Raw genomic sequence first — 21249 nt, forward strand, 5'->3', positions numbered from 1 at the left:
ATCTTTTTTTTTTTTTTCCTCCCCTGAAAGCAGCTATTTTGAAATGATAGCTCGAGCAGACTGCTCTTAGCACATATTTTGGCTTATTTGTAGGAAGCGTTTTATGATGCATATCTGTTGCGTACGCGACGTGTTATTTTCTTCAGTCTATCGGTTTTTACCTCTGCCCTTCCTGTCGGCCGAACGGGGATAACTGGTTCTGGACTTAAATTTCACGGGTGGAAGGGGAAGGCAAACAGGAGGTGGAGGGGGAAGGAGCAGCAAACTGTTTTGTAAAAAGCCGCTGGGCCCGAGCCATGCTTTTGTTTGAAAAAACGTAGATACGGACCCAATGACCGTTAGCGTCTTTAAAAAAAAAAAAATAATAATAATAACAACGACAACATAACGGTGGTAATGAGCAGGGCTGAGAGAGAGGTTATATACGTAAGTATTAAGGCGTTGGGGCGCTTGTTCAGTTCTGCGTCAGCCCTGGCCTGCAAGGGCTGGTGCAAACGCGGCCCGCAGAAGCGAAGCGAAGCTCTTTTTAGGGCAGCTTGCGCCTGTGCTTCCCGGGGTTACGCGGCGGCGGCCGCAGCAGGCTCTGCGGGTTGCGGGGCTGCTGCGGGCTTGCAAGCTCTATGAGGCAATACCGAAATATCCCATTCATTCCCAGGGACCGGGGCCTTGGCCCTTGTCCAGCGGCGCCGTAAACTTGTAAAACTGATGGATCGGTTTCCCAAAGGTCTTCATTACCGAGGCTTCTGACTTCTCAGCAACTGGAACGGTCCCCTAAAACGTTCAGAGCATCTAAGACGGTTACAACAAGCTTACGGTGAGCGTTGCCTAGGGGCTCGGGCCCATCTTCTCTTCCCAGCGTTTCCTTGCTCTGTCGTACCCAGCGCAGGACAGTTGGACGTGACTCTCTCGGGGCTGATCTCTGTCAACAGGAAGAAGTCACTTTTGAAAGAAATGTAGTGCCGCGGCTCCCTCAAAGGCAGCAAACACCACTTAGGCACCGTGACAAACGCGTGCGAGTACATCCCAGGTTGGTTTGACAAATCTCGGACTCTGGGGTGAGCTGGCAGCATAAATGCGTGCTTAATTCAGTTTCAAATATAATTCTGGCAAAAAGTGTGAATTCAGCTTTAGGGGACTCTTTTACTTTGTTTCTTTTTTTTTTTTAATGATATAAAATCCAAGGCTGTGCGTACCTCTGGTCTCTCTAGGCTCCTCTGCTTTGCTCTCCCTGTCCCTCCCTGCGGTTCAGGCAACCGATTCCACATTGAAGCCGTCGTCCGTTTTGCTGGTTTGCAGAGCACCGTCCAGACTGCGTAGGTGCGCTGCCTTTGCACATGGCGTGCAGCTACCGTTTTAGCCAAAAAAAAAAAAAAAGGGGTGGGGGGGGGAAGGTTGTTTTTAATGCGTTTCTGATTTGGAAATGTGGAACAGGATTTGAATGTAGTTATAATGGTACGAGTATATCGGTTTGGGGGGTTGGAAGCGTTGCGCGTGCGTGCTTCCGGAGGGTAAAAGCTGCCCCCTTCCCCTTCGGTTTCAGGCAAATAGAGCCGAAGCAGCACGCTGCTCCCCGGCGGCTGTGGCAGTGCCGCTCGAGCCAGGCGTCCTTGGCCATCCCAGAGGGATCCTGCTCTCCACCGACGGCCTTCCCACTGGCCGGACGGGTAGCGCGATGGTTTCCATCGTCCTTGAGTCGGCCACCTCCTTCCAGAGGAGCAGGCGAAAGGTCCGGAAACGTAATTCAGCGGGCGGATGCCCAAACTCCCCCCGGGCGAAGGCTGCCCGTGCGGGAACGGCTGTGACTGGGCTGGTTTTTTTTGGCAGGACAGCCTGCCGATGGCAACGGCTGGGGCCAAAAAAAGAAGAAGAAGAAGGGCACTTTGAAGCACTCGTCAGATGTAAACGTGATGGGGATGGCAGGCTGCAGTACCTCGGACAGGAGAGGCTCAGGCACGGGGACGCTTCCTTGACTCCTGCCGGCTAGAGAGGCAGGATGCTCCCAAGAGCCTCCAGTCCCTTCTGCTCTTCTTAATTTGTGTGTTGCTTTTTGGCCAAAAACGCCGGCCGGGCGCGGGGTTTCGCTCTTCTGCCAGCGACGCACCGAGCTGTGCGACAGCCACCCTTGCAGCGCCAACGAGGCGGCCAGGGTTTTGGCAAACGGCAAGAGGGATATAAATCATGTTAACATGATTCCCACGTGAATATACCGCTGGTGTGTGTAAACGCGCTACAAATTCTTAAAATGTATAAATATCAGCTTCTCTGGGTGTGTTTTTTTTTTTCCCCTCCATTCCCCTTTGTCAGAAAGGATTAGAGGTATTTTATTTACTGTGGGAATAGCTTTAAGTTGCTCTAGTGTTTTTTATGGGCAGCAGCTAAAAATAAGACCTTTTTGACATGTTCTCAGATCTTATTACGCACACGGTTGGATTCAGCATTTTCCGGAGAAATACAGCTTTAGAGGCGCTTGCAAAGGCCTAGCGAGGCTTCTCTACGTGCTGGGTTTTTTTCTACTGATTTACCTAAACAGTTATAAAATCCAGTTGAATTAAATCAGTGCAATATGCCAACTATTTTTTTTTTAATCGATGCTGGTATGAATAATAATAATTTTGTGGCAGCACCAGCATCCGTCCAGCCCGGTGCGGGGGCTGCTCCCTCCCTCGCTAAGGCAATATGTTACACGGACAATTAGAGGCGAAGCTGCATCTCCTCTCCCATGACGTTAATTAATATAAATAAGCGCGAGGATGGCTCCGAGGGTTTTGGTGTTTACCTGCCCGGCCCTACAGAACTGGTGGTCGTGGCGGTGCGTCGCGCGCAGCTTGAAGACGACACTCGGCAGTTCCTCCCTCTGCAAGAGGTGGACCGTAACTAAACCTCCCCAGACCCCAGATTTCTGCCCAAACCATTCCCGGGTGCTCGGGGGAAGGACACTGAAGCAAGCGGCTCGCTTCAGCAGCTGGGAGGGTGGCTGTGGTGTAGGAGAGCGAAGGGGGTAAGTCAGCCCGGGGCAGGGTGACCCAGCGGTTCACGGCTACTCGGGAGCTTGGCAGGACCTGCTGGAAGGCTTTATCCGACGTGGATGTGGCTTCTCGTGTCCCCTAAAATTAAAAGATTTACTAGTTGTTTTACGGGTTTGGTTGGGAGGGCAAGCGCTTGTCCCGCGCCTGCCGGCGTTATCGTGTGGCTACGAACGTTTCGTCCGAAACGCTCAGCCTGCTGAAGTCGAGGCAGGTTCCCGCGACGGCAGCGCGGCCCTTTGCCCCGAGAAGGGGGCAACGGAGCAGGTGGAAGTAGCTGAGGGGCCCGGGTGAAGGACCAGGCTTTAAACGGCCTGTTCGGCCGAGTCGCTGCGATGGAGGCAAGCCGTAACCCGCGCGCGGTGCCCTCGTTTACAAAATTCATCAGAATTTTGGGGGACGTAATAAATAAAGGATGCTGCAGCAGTAAATGCTACTTTTCCTTTAGAAAGGAATGCATTACTCAAGAAAAATCAAAAAAAAAGATGAAGAAGAAATCGAGCTGGAAAGAAGACAATAAATCTCTTTATAACCTGAAGAGCTCTAAGGTCGCTAGCTCCCTACAGTGGGAAGAGCCACGCTGTTAACGTCTTAATTTAATGAACGCCACTAGCTTAAAAACCGGAATGGCCACCGACATCGCGAGCGAACTGCACGCAGCCGAGGCCTGAGGCTGCAGAAATTAGAAACAGCAATGCAAGAAAACGTGTGTGCTGGAAAAAAGGTGTTGATGAGAAGTGAAGATGCTGGCATGCCAGAGGTATCTTTCCAAACCAGGGGCAGGAAAAAGCAAAAGCAAAGTGCTTCTGCGACACCGGTTCTAAGCAGGTTAGGATTCAGCGTGACTCGAGAAAAAAAATTTGCCGTGCGTCGCTGTCAAAAGCTTATTTCGGCCTCTGTTTCTGAGAAACGCTTGGAACACGTCGAATTTTTTCCACTGTTTGGCCAGAGAATTATCTCGGAGCTGGTAACAGCCCGTTAGGCCACAGACAAATATTCACGTTAACCGCTCTAAAGAGCAGCTTACTTAACGCTGAACTCTGGCCGCGCGCTAGCTGGAAGCGCTTGCCTTGACCTCACCCCTAGGAGAAAAGCAAAAATGCAGGTAGCCGTGCGGTGCAACTACGGCTTGGAGATCGGTGTCTGGGCGCGCAGGAAGCCACTGCCTGGCTCAGCTACTGTCTGATCAGGAATTATGTTATTGTGCATTGTTAAGCTGGTCGTAATTTATGGGCTGTTTTTCCTACGGCTTTTTGTATTCCACAGCCGCCGGTGGTTTTCCCTCTGTGTCCGGGTTGGTTGTGGCGTGCCCGTTATCTGGCACCCAGGGCACGTCGTTAGCCTTCAAACAGGACTTAAGCGCCGAAGTACCGTGGAGATGTGCTGTACCTGCAAGGCTAGCTGACTGCTGCGTTTGATTAGTTCCCAGACTTCCTCCTTCCGCGTTCAGGAGGAAAAATGCAAGCGCCGTCTAAAATACGGTCCGGGCAGGAAGAAGAGGGCGGTTGCAGTTCTTCTGGCTGACGCTGAGGTTTTTCCTCACCTTGCTATCTTTTTATGTCGTTTTCCAGCCCCAAGGGGAAGCTGTCTCCGAGAGGAGAGAGGCATTTGAAAAGCGACCAAGAACAGAGGGATCTCCAGCTAACGAGCTGTCTCTAATTTCTGCGCCCGGGCTCTGGAGGCTGCGTTTCTCCAGCGGGAAACGGATCTGTATTTGCCTCAAATTGCTCATGCTGTAGGTTGGGTGGTGATGACTGACGGCCTCGAGCGGGGAGTCGCATCGGCTGGGGGGGCAGCGGGTAGGTACGGAGCACGGGGGCAAAGCGCCTCCCGTGTCGCCGCAGCCTGTCGCCACTGCTGACTTTGCTGCGGCGCCTACCGGCAAAAGTCCCTCTGCAGCTTTTCCTTTAATCCTGACCAATTAAAGCAGCGCAGACTTGCAGGCATTAACTCGAGCGAGCTGTTCCTCTGCTGAGAAAAGCTGAAGGCTTTTGGCAAACTGGAAGCAGAAAAGGCTATATAAATATGCGTGTGTGTGTGTGTGTATCTATATATATATATATATATGTATATATATGCATGCATTTATATATATGTATGTATATATTTATGTATTTTATTAACGTGGCTAGCTGGTATGCTAGCGTGCGTGCCGCAGACAGGACGGCAGAGCGGGGCACCGGGAGCAGGTTTCTACCCCACCGGTCGGCGCAGGGACGCGCCGACCTTGGAGGCGTCACGTGAGCCGTGCCGGGGAGTGGGATCCTGGAGCTTTCTGTAATAACCGAAACAGCACGGGAGTGACCTCAGGCCCTTGTGACACAATGAAAAATCACTGCGGTGGGGAATTTTTACCTCCATGAATTGAAGTCATGTGAGAGAGCCTGGCTGTGTAACGGGGGTTTTCAGTTTTGCCTGATTAGAGATACTTAACAGGAAAAGAGCGGAGTGAAAGACAGGACGGGTTCCCGAAGGGCGCGTTAGCCTGGGTTTTATACGGTTTTATTTTTCTGAGAGGCGTTTAGCGTAGTCGCGGGGCAGAGCCCGGCGTGCCGAGGGGGCCGGGGGCGGCGGAGGGCTTCGTGCGCCTTGGCGGGCGGTAGGTGGGCGTTCACCCTTGCCCCCTCTGCACTTTCAGCTCAGCACACCCCGAGTCGGAGGGAGGGCTTGCAATTTACTCACGGCCACTTCATACCTATTTGTTCTTGCGCCAGCACCGTCTTTTGGCTTAAACGACTCCTGGGCCTCGCTGGCCTTGGCCGCCTGGACGTTACGTCCCTGTCAGTCCTGGTGTTAGTCTGCCTTAGGTACGCCAAGCTCGCCCTTTTTTTCTTCCCCTGAGGCAGGTCCCCGCTCTGCCAGGAGCTCGCCCCTGCGGCTGCAGAGACGGGCTGGGTGGGCTGCGCTCTGCACCTCCGCGTGTGTTTGTGCAGCGGGGTATGTTGTGCCCCTGGGTGTATTTGTGCATTGTGCAGCGGGGTATATTGCACCCCCGGGGTGTACCCCCCTCGTCCCCCCAAGGCAAAAGTGGGCCTCAATTTCCGAGGCAGCCTGGGGGTGGGCGGCAGGGGCCCTGGGCCCCCCCTTGCCCAGCAGAGCCGCAGCACAGCACGGAGAGCCCTTCCCTCTCCCCTCCCGTGCCTTTGCAGGTGCGCTTTTTGGGGTCGGAAGAGGAGAGCGAGAAGAAAAAGGTGAGTGTGCGTTTCCGCCTTTTAAAAAAAAAAAAAAAAAAAAGGAAAGAAATAAATTAAAATGGGGCCGGGCTGGGCCGGGCCGGGCCGGGCCGGGCCGGGGGAGGAGCGGCGGGGGCAGAGCGGGGGGAGGCGGAAGTGCCGACAAGAGCGGCGGCACCGCGCCGCCGCCCCGCAGACCGGCCGCGCGTGTCCCCGCCGCTCCGCTCCGCTCCGCGCCGCTCCGCGGGGTGAGTGTCCCCGGGGGGGGGGGGAACCGCGAGCGGCTCGCCTGGGCTCTTTTAATTCATCTCTCTCTTTTTTTTTTTTTTATTATTATTATTATTTTGCGTGTGTGTTTGCATGCTCGTTTTCCGCAGGGGCGCGGCGTCCCAGGCCCGGCGCGGCGGTGAGGGGCACCCGCGGTGGGGGGGGTGGTGGTGGTGGTGGGTGCGCTTTAGGTTAAAACGCGCCTGCAGTGCCGTGCTGACGCCGGCGGGTCAAGGAGAGGAGAGGGGCGACGCGGGGTGATTCCCCCCCCCCCAGCCCCACAAAAGAAAAAAAAAATCTATACTTAATTAAAACGCTGTTTTTTTAGAAGGAGTTTGGTGCGCGGGACAAATTCGCCGCGGTCCTGGTTTTAGCGGTGATCTCGGGCTGTGGCCTCGGTGGGGCTGGGAGGGGAGAGGAGCGGCATCAGCTATAGCAGCCCCCCCGGGTCGCCTGCTTGAAAGGGCTGTTTTGTCGTAGCGTGAGCGGGGCTGCTGAGTTGCCCGTTTGGCTTAGAAACGAGCCGCAACGGGCAGCTCTCTTTTCGGGGGTGGTGGTGGTGGGGGGGGGGGGGTGTCCGGAGAGGCACGTCGCTGACTGCTTCCTCAGTAGGCGCCTTGAAAGGGAGATGGGGAGCCTGCCTGCTCCGCCGTCCCAGAAGCAGCGGTGCCTGCAAAATGAAAAAAAAAAAATAAAAATAAATCCCCACCTCGCCCCGCGGTGCGGGAATAGGTAAAAACTGAGCTGCGCAGCGCTCGGTGGCGTTGGCAGCGGGCGCGCTTCTGCGGCCCGGCAGCTCCACCTTAAATGTCACGCCGGCAGCGTGGCATCTCCCTGGGCCCCGGTGTAGCCTTACACCAGCGGCGCCCCGCGCTTCAGCCGTACAAAAATAGAAGGTGCCCGCTACCTAAGATGTCATTGTCGCCTTACTTATCTGAGGTGAAACTGAAGCCCTTGTCTTTGACGCCGAACGGCAGCGAAGTGCGGAGAGGTTGCCTTTTAAAGGTAATTTTTTGCGTAAGGGGAAGAGGGTTTTGTTTTGTTTCATTTTATTTTTTTCCTCCCACCCGTAAGATGTTGCCGGGGGTGTTTGAATTTTACAGCTCTCCGCTTCGGGGTGGGTTTTAATTCCCGTTTTGTCTGTAGCGTTGTTCTGCCAGTATGAAGTTATGCCGTGCAAATCAAAAAAAAAAAAAAAAAATCACAGGGAGTTTATTTTCCTCTGATTAACTTCAAAGCTGCGATACTCGGACGTAATTTTGAGACTGGCGAGGACGCGACGTGTCTAGGCACGCCCTTTTCGGCTGGTGGCGGGACAGCAGGCCACGCGCCTTTCGTTAGAAACGAGCGTGCCGGTCTTAATCTTTCCCGCGCTTGGGTTTAGGGGGTGCCGTCACCTCACGCTCGTCCCAGCCTGGACGTGACCAACTCGGTGTCGTGCCCCCCCCCGCCAGCGTTTTGTCCATCCAGAAGGAACGGGTCTCAGCCTGCCCCGCAGCGCGAGTGTTTCGGCCCCAGAAGCTCCACAGGCCGCTGCTTGTTTCTCCCCCAGCTAGAGGGGGAGGCGATGAAGGAGGATAAAAGCGCCAGTAGGGGCAGACCTGGCCTGGGGGTCCGGGCTAGGCAGAGCAGCAGGCCAGAGGGAAGGCGGCTTTTGGGAAGGGGAGGCGGTGCCCCTGCCCTGAAATCACAGCTCTGCCCCTCTCCCCTAGGCACCGCTTGCTGGGAGCTGCTCCGCCGAGCGCCTCGGACGCCATGAGCAACTACAGCGTGTCCCTGGTCGGCCCGGCTCCCTGGGGCTTCAGGCTGCAAGGCGGCAAGGATTTCAACATGCCGCTCTCCATCTCCCGGGTAAGCCGCGCTGGCCCGGTGGCGGCCGCCGTGGGTCGCCGGCAGCTTTGGGGGCGCGCGGGCGTTGAGCTGTCCAAGGGGGGCCGCGCTGGGAGGCTGGCCGCCCGCGGGCGGAAGCGCTCGCGTCCTCCCCGGAGCTTGGTCCCGCAAATCCCACCGCTTGGGGTTGGCAGCGAAGGCGGTGTAACGGCGGTAGCTGTGGACGGCCCTTCGTCAACCCGCTGCTGCCCCAGGGCGCGTGCCGCTTTCCTCGGGGGGGTGGGCTTGGAGCTGCCGCTCGGAGGGGCGCGTTGAGCAGCGCGCGCGCGCTCTTAACTGGCAGTCGCGGGGTCTGAGGAGCGAAGTCAAAACAGACGTGATCTTTGTACCCAGGCGCGGTGTCGCCCGTGGCCTACTTGCAATCTGCCCCTTCAGGGAAGGGGCTGGTTTGTTTTCCTTGGGTTTCAAAGCCTTCCTCAGGTGTCGGAAGCGCTTCACGCGCGTCGACAACGCTTGGCCTCGTTGGACGCGTGGGAGCACGAGGCGCCGCCTGAGTGAGGACACCGGCTTCTGAGGGCTCGGCAGCCCAGCTCCTTTGAGGTGGATTTGTGCTATGGAAGTACTTATGTGCAAGTGACACCTTCTTCCCCGGTGAGCCGCTCTCCCCCCTGCCCCCGACGTGTCGACGTAGTTTAGCGACCGGGATGAATTATTTTTTACACCTGTTGGGACTGCCGAATCGACGCCGCCCCGGGAGAGGGAGCAGGATGCTATTTGGGTGCACGCGTCATGGCGGTATTTTTAGCTGATTCCAGCCGGCGGCGGTTCAGACCGCGCCTGTTCGTTTAGACTTAGCAGGTCCCGTTCCCCGGTGGGTTACGCTTGGGGAAACGAAAAGGGGTTTGGCTCCGCGGGCTTTGGCTGAAGTGGAACGGAGAGCTGTAGAAACAACGCAGGTAGCTGATATCTGAGGCCCCCCCCCCCCCCAAAAAAAAAAAAAAAAAAGTGGGTGAGAGGCAGCGTATTCCCAAGTTCGGGGGATTTTCAAGCTGGGCTTTAACGCCGTTTCTCGTTCAGTAAGGAGTTTGAGCTGGGGGCGTCAACGGCGCGCTTCAGATCTGGTGATGGAAGCGCTATCAGGTGGAGGAGGTTTTACAGCGTTAGAGGCTGTGGCCCTCTTGAGGGTACTCGCGCAGGGCAGCGATGAAAAATTGGGTAGTAAAACTTAGTGAACGGTGAAAAGCAGGAAACGACAGTGCTTTTTTGTAAGGGGTCCTGCTGTGCTGGGGCGCTGCCGCTTTGCCGGCGGATTTTGCATCTTAGAGGCTCTAAAGGGGAAGCGTTAAAGCCACATGTTGCAATGAGCCTGGGCTACTGCTTCATCAGATGAATCACATGCGCCGGGTGTGGAATAGCCCCAAGGAAACAGCCGAAATAAAACGCCTCGGTTACGGGATTCCCTAATGACAGATGTCAGGGCCTTCGCGGGCAGAACGTAGTGAAAGACGGGGCGGGGGGGCAAGGGTGGTTTTAGGACCCTAATTTACGTGGGGCGGGTTGGGGAGGGGGGGGAGCACAGCATCTAAAGCGCCTGTTGCTGTAGCTCGGCGCTGATGTGCTGACCCTCTGCTGAACTGTTTCTTTCTACATGAACTTAAGAGTTTGCAAATATTAGACTGCCTGGTGCTTCCCCCCCCCCCTTGGATCAAAAAAGCACTTAGTTCTGGTATGCCAGTCCTGCCTTGGTCCGATAGCTGGAAGAATTCGGTGCTGTGTCCCTGGTATGCGAGAACAGCCCGTACCCTTCACCCCCGCCCCTTCTTTTCCTGATGAAGCACAAATGCCTTCCTGTATCTGAAGGCTGCTAATTAAATTATCCTAGCACAGCGGTAATGAGGCAGCAGAATTATGTTCTTTGGCAGAGGAGGAATTTTTTTTTTTGCCTTTTTTTTTTTTTCTTCACACTTTAGATACTGAGGATGAATCTGGCTGCTGTGTTGAGGCCTAATTTCCTGCTTTAGTTTAGTTTCGACTTCATAAACTGTATTTTAACTTAATTTCAAGACGTGCAGAAAATAAACAGATCATTTACCTGAAAAGCTAATCCTTTTTACTGAGAGTCTGAACAAATTAAGACCTTGTATGGCAACTTGGAGAAAGTTGGGTTTTTGTTTTTTTGGTTTCTTTTCTGTTAACATCCATTCAGTTGTGCTTAGACTGCAGTTTCAACTGTTGCTTCCATGAGGTAGAAGTAGTCCATTCTGTGTGTTTCAGTTGTTGCTTCCATGAGGTAGAAGTAGTCCATTCTGTGTTCTCGGGTTGAAGCTCTTAACCTTAGTGAGCGCTGAGGTGTTCTGGGTTCAAATTAATGCAGAAGGACTTGTAACGCTTGGCTTTGTGCAGTATGTTGTAGACTGTGGGTGTAACGTTATAACCAATAGTAGGGGTAAGTGGGTCACTTAACATAGCTATTGTAGTGCTTTAAAATTGCTAAATGTACCTTATGCATACCCCATCTCACATGTAAATATAGACCTTTGCAATTAGTGGCATAAATCAGTGCAGCAAAAAAAAGAGATGCAACGCTTGTCCTTAGGCATGCTTGTCAACAGCCAGGTGTGCTGAAGGAACTGACGGTTCCTTTTGCGACCTGGTGAAGGCACCTTCCCAAGCCCCACAGAGGGACACTGTGCAGGGCAGAAATTCGGCACCAGGAAGGTGACGTGTGGGGAGCGACTAAGGTGGAAGCTGGGACGGGGGTAGAGAAGGGGCATAGCCGACGGGAGGGAGGCGTCGGGCAGGAGGAAGCCGCTCTGAAAGCGAGACGTGACCTTGGCTCCTCAGCCAGGAATGATGGGTGGCCCGTGGCGGTCGGTCTCCACCTTTCACTAACAGCAAACTGCTCCAGTGACTGGAATCACTGCATGCAGCCGTACCGTAAGGGTCATGGCTGCTTAAATCTGTAGTGGTGCTGGTGTGAGGAGAGATTGCAAAGCCTGGCCAGTTTACTGACTGTCCATCCGTCCATAATGCACGTAGTTACGTCAACTGATGGTTGCCATAATGAGATTGTCCTCACGCGAATAAATTGATCACTTCTGAATCAACACGGACCACTAAGTAGACAGTTATTTAATAGGTGCCTCCATCTCAGGCTTCAAATACCAGCCTCTGGTAGAGTCGTGGGACTGGAGGACCAGTGCCAAAGCTTTGGCTGTTTGCTCCACTGTCACCATAGAGCCTCACTGCACCTCAGTCGGTTACATACAAAATGTAGGTGTTTCCAAGTTGCAAGAAGTTCTGCTAAATGTCAGCTTTGTCAAAAACATCAGTCTGGGTGAAAATATTTGAAGCTACGTTATTTTCTTTTCAGTCGTGACTGCCACTAATAAGCGGATCTGCTTGCTGATGTCCATGCGGATCCATGATCTTGAATAAATCTTACTAACGCTCGTGATGTGTCCAGTTTGGGAATAACGCTGACTGACGCTGACTGCGTTTTTACCTTCTAGATTTTTTCGCGCAAGGGCTTGTTTCTTCCGCTGCATTAAAACAGAAAGTGCAGTTTTGGAGATAACGTAATCCAAAGGCACCACTATATAAGATTCCTAGAGCGTCTCTCAGGTATCTTACGTGTTATATTTACGGAATTTGGGGTTAATGACATAATGCAGAACACATTGTAGATGTGCGGCATAGTGTCTTTTACAGTAAGGTTCATTTCTTCTTTAGATTTTACGTTAAAGTTATATTTACGTTACATCGTGGGAGTTGTTATTTCTCCGTGCTTAGCTAATGTAACCAGAATAAACTCAATAAGCATCGCTGCAACATTAGGATTGTCAAAACTGCTGCACTCGTTGGAAAAAAATGAATAGCGCTTGGTGCTGGTGATGTACTCGTTATGTTGTGATGACCGGAGAGCGGTTTAGGTGTTTGTCCTAAGTGTAACCTTGAAATGTTTCTAGCATATCAAAATAGAGACTGAATTCTTGCAGTGAAAAGAAGCCTCTAGACATTGTTCGTCACTGTTTTATGGTGGCATTTACCACCATGGTGGAAACAAGGAAATGCTGAAATGAAATTATAATTTAAATGGAAAAGTAGCCATCTATGTGCAATATACCTCCTCCCACCTAATACAAACATGTAGGATGTTTTCCTGTATTTAAAGGTGACGTTTTTGTTCAAGCTTGAGCAGCTACTGTAGCCCATCTTTCCAAGCGCATCTGCTTGGCTTTCCTCTCCTGCGAGAATTGGGTGGCAGACTGTTGTCTTGAAATGCTTGACTTGACTGACAGCTCTGTTTTTCAACTTGCAACTTTATTCGGTGTTTTTCTGTATCTTCTTCCTGCTTTCTTGGCCTTTCAGCCTTTTCAAAAAGCGCTAGAGATAGCCCTATCTTTTTGCAGTTCTTCAGATTTCATTATTTCTTGTGTTTTCAAGGGTTTTTGTTCTATGGTGGTTGCAGTTGGTGTGATACTCATGATGTTAAAAACGAGGGTAAGAAGGTGATAATGAATTTGTAAGCCCAGGGAGTAGGTGGACAAGCAGCCCATCTGGGGATAAACTAGGGAATGAATTTGTGGGCACATCAGCTGCCCGGCACACGTCCCATGTGAGCAGTGCACTGAAATTCTCCGTGCTGGCGTCAGCAGGTCGTTTTCAGAGGAGTCGTCTCCCTCTGCTCTCCCGTTTTCCTTTCTTCCTGCCCAGTACGTCTATGGTTATCCAGCAAAGTTGTTCATGCATATGGAGCACGGATGGGTTTTTTTGCACAGTGTTTTTTTTTAACCAGGGGTTCAAAAGCCCCTTTGGCCCTCTTAATATTTGCAAACGAGCTATTTTGGTCGTTAACATCTGTGAAAATAATATTAATGAGAAAAGAATAAAGGAAAATGATGCTTTGAGTAGACCTAGGGCATGTCGGCATCTGCTGACTAGATTAGTGCTGGTCTCTTTCCCCTTTGTGTGAATTGCTTTATTAAGCCGTACGTATTATTCCTATGAAAATTAAGTAATGTGCATGTATAAAAAATTGCAGTGGGGGATTGGGAAAATAGCCTTTCAAGGAGGCATGTGAAACAGGAGAGGAACATTAGGACAACTGCTGGCTTGGCCAGTGGTAAGTGTGTTGGTAACTTTATGCTTCATCCTGGAAGCTCATGAGAGCTTCCTCTCTAACTAAGCCCTAACTGTCAGCTGCTGGCAGAGCTGTTGCTACTGAGCTGTGATGGTTTGCACAAGATACAAGTGAAGATGTCTTCCATTGCTGTAACTTGCGTTTTTTTGCACGTCCATTGAAATCGCAACAGGTAGAAGAAAACGTTACTGCCCCTTGAAGGCATGTCAGGCTGGGAGGTTGGCTGAGTTGGGAATAAATAGTCAATTTGCTTCTCTTGCAGTTCATGAGGGGTTTTTGTTCATAAAAGGTATCTTTCGTGAGCTGTAAGAGAAGTTTATGAACGGGGTTTATGATAGAGTAGAAAGGGATTTTTTTTACAGTTTGGAAGCTATCAAAGTTGCTGAAAAGGTAAGTATCTAGACTTGCATGTGTTTTTGCGAAGCTTTTGGACCTTGACAAGATATTTTTATTAGAGGACATAAAGCAATGAGTAGTGCCTTGGTAACAGGATGGCGTTTGGGGAGTTTCTCCTGAGGGATAATTTTACTGGGAAATATTTTAAAATAGCAAAATATGGCATGTTTGAAGTGTGTACAAATTGAGACTGTCTCCCAAATGATGAGATAAAAACATGAACATTTTAAAAACTTCATCCTGCTTCAGTTCTCTGTATTTGTCTTGTCTGTCTCGCTCCCTTTTTTTTTTTTTTTTTAAGTTTTAAAGCTTTTCTTAGCAGCAGTGAAAGCTCGAATATAATGGTTAATTCAAAAGCGAAAATAATAACGTGACTCCAGGAACTGAGACTTTAGGGAAAATAGTCAATATTCTGAGGTACTTAGGTATGGCAACAGAAAAGGAAGTTCTAAAAGCACAAACTCAGTTAAGAAGTAAAAACAGTATCTACTTATGTGGGTTCACGTGGAGGTGCAAGGAAGATGAAGGTCAATGTGAAGGTCCCCTCCATATTCAAAAGTTTCTGTCTTCACTTAATTATGAAAAAGGATGAAATGCCAGAAAATTAGCCTCTGTTAGCCTCTCTGGTTTTCTCCTGTCCATGGAAATGAGTTTTGCATCAGAAGTGTTCTTCCGTTCTGCTTAATTCTGTTTACAAGATGTGATTTACTGAGAAAATTACCGAGAACGAGAAATGAGTTGTTAGTGCCCGGGTTTGTGCCCTGTTGGTGCTTCAGGAGCCCGTATCCTCTCTGCACCAAATGCTGAAGGGGCAGAGGATCTGGGGGGGAACCAAGTGAGCTGTGGGCAGTGAGAAAGCTCCTTGCTAGACCGATGGTTTAATACGGGCAAGTTTTCCAGCACCCGGAGAGCGTGGGGGAGCCATCAGGGTTTGAACCATGGCAGATGGAAAGGGAGGTCTGTTTGTACAGCCGTAAGTTGCTGATTGCCTCAAATTGCACCACTGTTTAACCTCTTTGTGTTGAAAATTTGCAAAAGGACCATGTTTTTTTCTGGGCGGTTTGTTTTCCTTGCCTAGTGCTGTAGCCTGTTCTGCTGTGCACGTTAAAGTAAGGCAGAGCGTGGCTGACGCGGGGTCAGGCGGGCATGGGGGAGAAGAGGCACAAGAAACATCTCTGTGTCTTGTCTGTTAATAGTCTTATTTGTCGGACAACCGCCTCAGATCAGTGGGAAGCCGATTTATTTAAAATAGATCTCCTACTGATGTCATTTCCGCAGAAGCGAAGCTGGCCATATCAGGAAAAAAAGGAACCGATGAGCTTGTGCCTAAGGGATATCTGACATGACGTGTGAACATGTTCTGTCTACTTTACAGAATGCTTATAGTCTTTTTCTTTTTTTTCTTCCTTGTAAGTAACAATTTAGTTACACTGTGAGGAATGCAAGCTCAATATTTCACTATGGAAAAATGAAAACATTTGTTTGCAGTGTCCTCTTCTCAGAGATAGAAGTAATGGAAAAAATAAAAGCTGATGAGACGTTAAGAGCAGATGCAGAACTGGCAGTCTTTTTCCAGAGGCCAAAAAGTAGGACCGTCAACTGAATAGTAACAGCAAAAAATTAGACTTGTTTTCTTTGTGAGTATCTGACCCTGGAGGCCCGACAAATTCTGTCAACTTCCCCACCATTTCAAGGTGCTATTTTTAGTGCAGCTGTTTTTCTCATTATTCATTGGCTGGTGGCTATCAAAGGGCATTGTGAGAAGAGACGTGGTGTTGAGAGATTTGCTTGTTTGTTTTTTGGTATGGAGCCAGGAGATAACATTGTTGGCTTGCTTTTTCATTTGTTTTGACTTTTTAAGACTAGATTTCATGTGCTGTCAATATAAGGGAAACTATGAGAGAAAACCCTCTCTTGCGTGCCTAAAACACTGGAAATAGGGGAAAGCGGTTGAGTGTCCCAAACTCTTCCGGCTGGGTTTAAGTGCGGAGAAGCTACGCTGTAAATGTGTTGGTAGGTGAGTGCATGCTATAGGATTATGATGGTGCTCTGACATACGCTTGTCGATAAATTAGGTAGGTTTATAGTTACATCCGCTTCCAGGAGCCCTTCTTGAAGGGTTTCCTTTGGGGCCTGGTGATATCATGCCAGTGATGCTGTGTTGTGGGACTTGGGTCTCATCTTCACTGCTATTAAAAAAAAAAAAAAAAAAAAGTAAAAAGCAAAGTTTATACCAAAGAGCAGCCTCTCCTATGACTTCCTTAGAACTAGATGCATATGGGAAGCGAAGCTCGGAGAGAAGGGAGAGGAAGGAATGAACAACACTGGGATGCTCTCAGGTTGGGTCCAGCTGTGAGGAGGGGTAGGTGGCAGCCTGCCCGCCGGTCGAGCACCAGCCAGCCACGGGTGCCAGGGGTCACTAACCCCTTCTGCAAATTAGACCCTCACGTTTCAAGCTGGGGAACGGAAACTGCACTTGACTGGCCAGACTGTAAAAAGCCTGATTTAAATGACTTAATACCACACAGGGATATCCACACCCTCTTTTTATTTTTATTTTTCCATTTCTCTGCTTCGTTAATCACTCATCTTTCAACCTGGTCAGTTGATGGGATGGGGTCCCGCAGATGGTAGCTCCTTGTCCTCTACCAGTTTGAAACCCCAGGGTGGTACCACCACCTAGTCTTTCCCGTACGGCAACAGCTCTGCCTGCCTTTCTTCACCATCAAGCTTCATGGATGTATCAAATTTTAAGTCCCCACTCAAAACATGAAGGCAGTGTGCATTCATTAAAAGCAATTGTCTTTTCCTTTAACGTAGGCCAGAAAATTCCCCTTCAATTTCCATAATCTTCTTTATTATGCAGAATACTATCTCCATTTCATTCCGAGGTAGATTCTTGCCCTAGAAACTTCCTCTTAAACAGTTATTTAAATTTAGTAAAAGCAAGAGAAAACAGTGTCTCATAGTAGAAAGTATTAGAAAACACTAACTCGAGCAATTGCTATCAGCTCTGCCTATAATAGAGCCCTGAAGCAGAATGTAGTGCCTCGATTGAAGTCCCTTGGGCTAAACTGTGACTCTTGCCAGGTCTTTATTAGTCCTGTTGGAAAGGTCAAATGATTTGCCTGTTAACTGGATATGAAAGAAGTTTGGCTTACCCTGGACTATATTAAGGGATGACCTAATGTGGTATTCAGTTCTTTCTCTAACAAGTGGTTGAACAATGTGAACTATTTACCATGGGGAGACACCAGAATATTTTTTTTGTGTTAATTATTTCACAGTCCTTTTGAAAATTTGAATAGTAATTTAGATGCAAAGCCTGGATTAATGTTGGGTGTATCAATTTCAAGAGGGTAAAGTTCCCTGTTAAGCCTTTGTGTTTGTGCATGTATTTGGATCGTCTGTAGATATCCTTACCCAAAAAATTAGTAAAGCTTGGGGGGAAATGATCAAAATGCCTCCTATAAATGTGATATTGTATTAGTAGCAATAGCATTTGAGATTTTTAAAAAGGAATGTTTTAGAGCAAATAGAACAATCCTCTTAGCCTGGAAAGTGCAGGTGTAAATCCGGATGTACTCCTGTTATTAAAAATGATCACCTCCCCTTAGTGGGAACGCCAGCCACAGAACAGTTTTGTTCAGCCTCTTAAAAGAAAAAGCAGTTTTGTTGTGCAAAAATGCCTTCTGCCAGACTGACTTGCTAGTCTAAAAGTGAGATTTCTAGCACATCTGCTATTCAAACTTTTTATTTATTTTGTGTACATCTTATCTGTGACAAGTCAGGCTGCTAATAAGTGCCAGTGATTTTCATCTCTCCAGTTTGCAGTTCTAGGCTTGGCTTCATGTTTTGAAGGAGATGGAGAGAGGGGCAAATGCGATTGCTGGGACATTTCTCTGACTTGCTGATGTACCTAAGCACTTCCTTCTGCAGCATTCCACTTCTCTACTTGTGGTTTACAAAACAAAACCTCCCCCCAAACCCAGTGGAGTTTTCCGAGCCAGGGAGTTTGCAGAAGATGAATTTGACTTTCGTTTGTTATGCCAATAGGGAAACTGAAGGCCTGTAAACCTTGAAACATCAAAAGCATCTTGGTAAAGTAAATAATATTGTTTCCTTTTGGCTTTCTGCAGCTATTCATCAAATCTTAGTGTTTTGTGTCTGCGCCAAATGAAAGTGTTCTCTGTAGAGTGCCTAAGGTAGTTTGCTGGCAATTATTCAGGAATGAAAAGGTGTCTCCAGAAGTACATATGCTGGCAAGGAGAGTATATTCATCCCCCAAATTATAGGCTAATAGTCTTTTGTGCTGGACTGGTTGACTGGATTCATGGTTTGTTTGAACGTGATGGCAGTACTGATCAGGGCAGAGGATCAGCATTGCATAGGAAGCAGTAGTGGCTGAATAGCGGTTACCGTTTTATCATATTTGTCAACTCGAGGTGCTATCCTTCCTTTGAAATCTTTGCTGAACTCTTACGTAAAGTGTCTTTGCGTGGAGCTGTGAAATAGAACATGGGCAGTTCACTTAGTCAACTTGGAGCTCATGTAATACCCAACGCGCTCCTTGCAAACGACCTGGTCCCCAGCCTGCTGTCGGTAGCCGTCACCCACCAGGCAGGCTTGGCGGAAGAAAACCGATGCCCGCACCTCGGCGTGGGAGTGCAGAGCCGGCCCCGCACGTGAGACTCGCCGCCGTCCGCACCTTGGCGGGAAGGCTGGTTTGGCCTGGAGCAGCAGCAGCAGCTCGGTTGCCGCTGTGAGCTCTGGCAGCGCGGTGGTGTGGGCAGATACCTGGGGACAGCCCAGTCCAGAAGTGCCAAAGCCCTTTGTGCATGGACAGAGGAGACCCAGCTGGCGGAGATATTTGTATGATATAGTGAGAGCTGCTTTATAAACGGTTATGTGCAGAGTCAGTCAGTTGACCAGCCAGTCGATCTCCACCGTTGATACTACAGTGCTAAATTAAATGGCTTAGAAATGTTTCAAGATGAGGAGTCTTTGCATACTGGGCATGTGTTTTTGTTGTGTTATTACCTCTCGCTCTGGAAACGCCGTGGGGATGGTCTAGCACCTTAGCTATTTTTGCACTATATACTTGTCACGCTCTGAAGTGAGAGATTGCTATCTCAGGGAGCAGGTCCTTTTCTGGTAGCTTTGTAAAACCGTCTCTTCTGAGCTGTTGGCCAGAATAGCTGAGCTTCTGAGCAACATGCAGGTGGGTGGTTTTTTCCGCTAAAAGAATTTTGTGTTTATGTCTAGAAATAGGATTCACTTTTAATCTGAAAAGCTAGTGACGGTTTTCCTGAACTGTGCGGTTTAGATCTTAGAGATGTGAGTTCTTGCCGTATCCGTGCGGACACGAGTGTCGCCAACCTTCTTGCGTCAGAGAGAGCATGGTAGTCTCTGGTCTGTTGAGTAGCTGCTCCGTGGGAATAGTTCCCTCATCGATTTGTCTGCGTTTGAACTTTAAAATTTAGAAACTGCTGATTATTAAAGCTTCGAATGGCATTAATTTGTTTTGATACTTGACCTGATGAAAACTGCTGCTGTTGCAGTTGACAGCCTAGATCAGTTTATAACTGATCTGTCCTGGTGCGGGATTAAATAACTGGAAAGTGCTCCCAGGAATCTCCGTGACTAGAGCAGGTGAATAGACTAGGTTGCCCTGAAACCTTTTTTAACACGCTGACTCTTTGTTTTGCAACTCTGTGCTGCTGGAGAAGGGTAAACTGCTGTTTCTCCTTGCCTCCTACTTGCAAACGTGAAACACGCTTTTGGCACGGTGGCGGAGACTGAAGGGCCTAAGTATACAGCTTTAGACGCTGCAGCCGTTGACGTCCTCTGGTTTCTGACATCGTCAGCAGGATGGAGCGCTTCGAGCGTTTCTGGTATCTCCAAATGTCTCTGTCACTCGCTTGCCACGGGCTGAACTCAGTACTTGGTTTTATTGCCTATCCTCCTCATTTATGCCTATTCAGCTAGCTCAGTACCGACTCGCTCCCGCCACCTTCCTTTGCGTTGAACCCGTATTGTGAAGGGGGTATTGCTGCCCGGGGGAGGTTTGGCAGAAATTCTCTGCTTTGTCCTAATAATGATTGCCTAATGCAAGTCCGTCTTCATCCTTGTGGCGCGCAGTCGTTCCCTTGAAATAAACTTGGGGGTTAAATCCGGAGGGGGAAGTGAGACCTAACAAGAGGTGATCTTTCGTGAAGAAAAAACATTATCCAGAATCGATGGGATAAAGGAGAAGAGCTTCTTGTTATACGTAACTGCTGTGTTTCAATTGAAACACACGATTGAGAAGAGCGGTGGACGAATAATTTAGACTTAAGCGCAGTGACGCTTAGGTGGTATTAGCATCAGTTCTGGGCAACATAATGCAAAACAATGAGCCTTATAAATTAGGAAGTGCTTCGCTTTGGCATTTAAAATTGCTGACCGCTCAAATTAAATCAGATTTGGTTTTCTAGTGGCATTTTTTTTTGAGTTCCTGCCGAGTGGGTGTAAGTTTTTCAGTTTGTGACCGGTTTTTCTTTTAGCGTAGAGAGGAAGGTACTCTAACAAGAGTACTATTTGTACTGCTTTCACTTTTTTCTTTTCCGTCCCCCCTTCCGTAGCCTGAGGGCTGTCTGTCTTACGGCTGAAATAAATCCAGCAGGTGTTTTTGCTGTTAGCTGCCTTTTAAAAGAAATTCTTTTCAGAAGCCGCTGTTGTTTGTGGCATTAACAGGATTTGGGGGTCAGAAAAGCATACGATGCGGTAGGTGTGAAAGGAATAAGAGCTAAGTCTAAAAAAGAGGAAAGAAAACGGTGAAACCAAACATGCGTATAGGATATCTGTATACCAGATGGTGTGAGTATTTATAGGGGTAATTTGTTTAAAAGCTCCTGCTTCTGTTTCACGTTTTGTGAGTTCTGCCTTCAAAGTCTGTAACCATCTTTCTCTTTCTACCAGTTTTCCCTGACGGCGACAGTCCCTGCCAGACTACAGTATGCCCTGGCCCACCCCGGCTTTACAGCCCCCAACTCCGGGTTTCTTTTTTGATCGGGAAAGTGAGGCTATATGGCAGTGTTGCGTTTTTGGGTACGTCTGCAGGAAACGCTTCAGCACGAAGCGTGAGCTCCTCTCCTACCAAGAGGAGCTCACTTGGGTGTCACTCCATTCCCGAATAAGCGTAGAAGCAAGTCAGCAGCGTGCGTAAGGTTCAGGCTTTCCAGCCGGAAAAGCACTGATGAGTTTTGGGTGTGATTTTTGCAGAGGAGGGGGGGAAAAAAAAAATCCTGTGGCTGTGTGCAGGAGTTGGGTGAGACAGTCCAGACAGTTACTTCTTAACGAAACGAGGGACCTCCTGGGGCCGCCTCTGCTTGCTTAGCAATTAATGCAGCGTGAAAGGTTGGTTAGATTTGCCCCC

At 49.3% G+C, this 21249-nt stretch overlaps 1 protein-coding gene across 11 annotated transcripts in view; it reads left to right on the plus strand.

The window, feature by feature from the left end:
- LOC104149619 (PDZ and LIM domain protein 5) overlaps positions 1 to 21249 on the plus strand; it is a 141944-nt gene that overhangs the window by 9212 nt on the left and 111483 nt on the right. Inside the window, exons 1-5 of one of the 11 annotated variants that reach the window (XM_068941575.1) lie at positions 4291 to 4504; positions 4595 to 4758; positions 6173 to 6214; positions 7403 to 7468; positions 8176 to 8314. The exons of 1 other annotated variant lie outside the window; for it this stretch is intronic. In XM_068941575.1, the coding sequence (XP_068797676.1) occupies positions 8219 to 8314 (96 nt within the window). In that variant the 5' untranslated portion in view covers positions 4291 to 4504; positions 4595 to 4758; positions 6173 to 6214; positions 7403 to 7468; positions 8176 to 8218. 9 more of the 11 variants (XM_068941570.1, XM_068941572.1, XM_068941568.1 and 6 more) reach the window with 9 other exon arrangements.

The sequence above is a fragment of the Struthio camelus genome, chromosome 4 (assembly GCF_040807025.1).
Source record: "Struthio camelus isolate bStrCam1 chromosome 4, bStrCam1.hap1, whole genome shotgun sequence".
Classification (NCBI taxonomy): domain Eukaryota; kingdom Metazoa; phylum Chordata; class Aves; order Struthioniformes; family Struthionidae; genus Struthio; species Struthio camelus.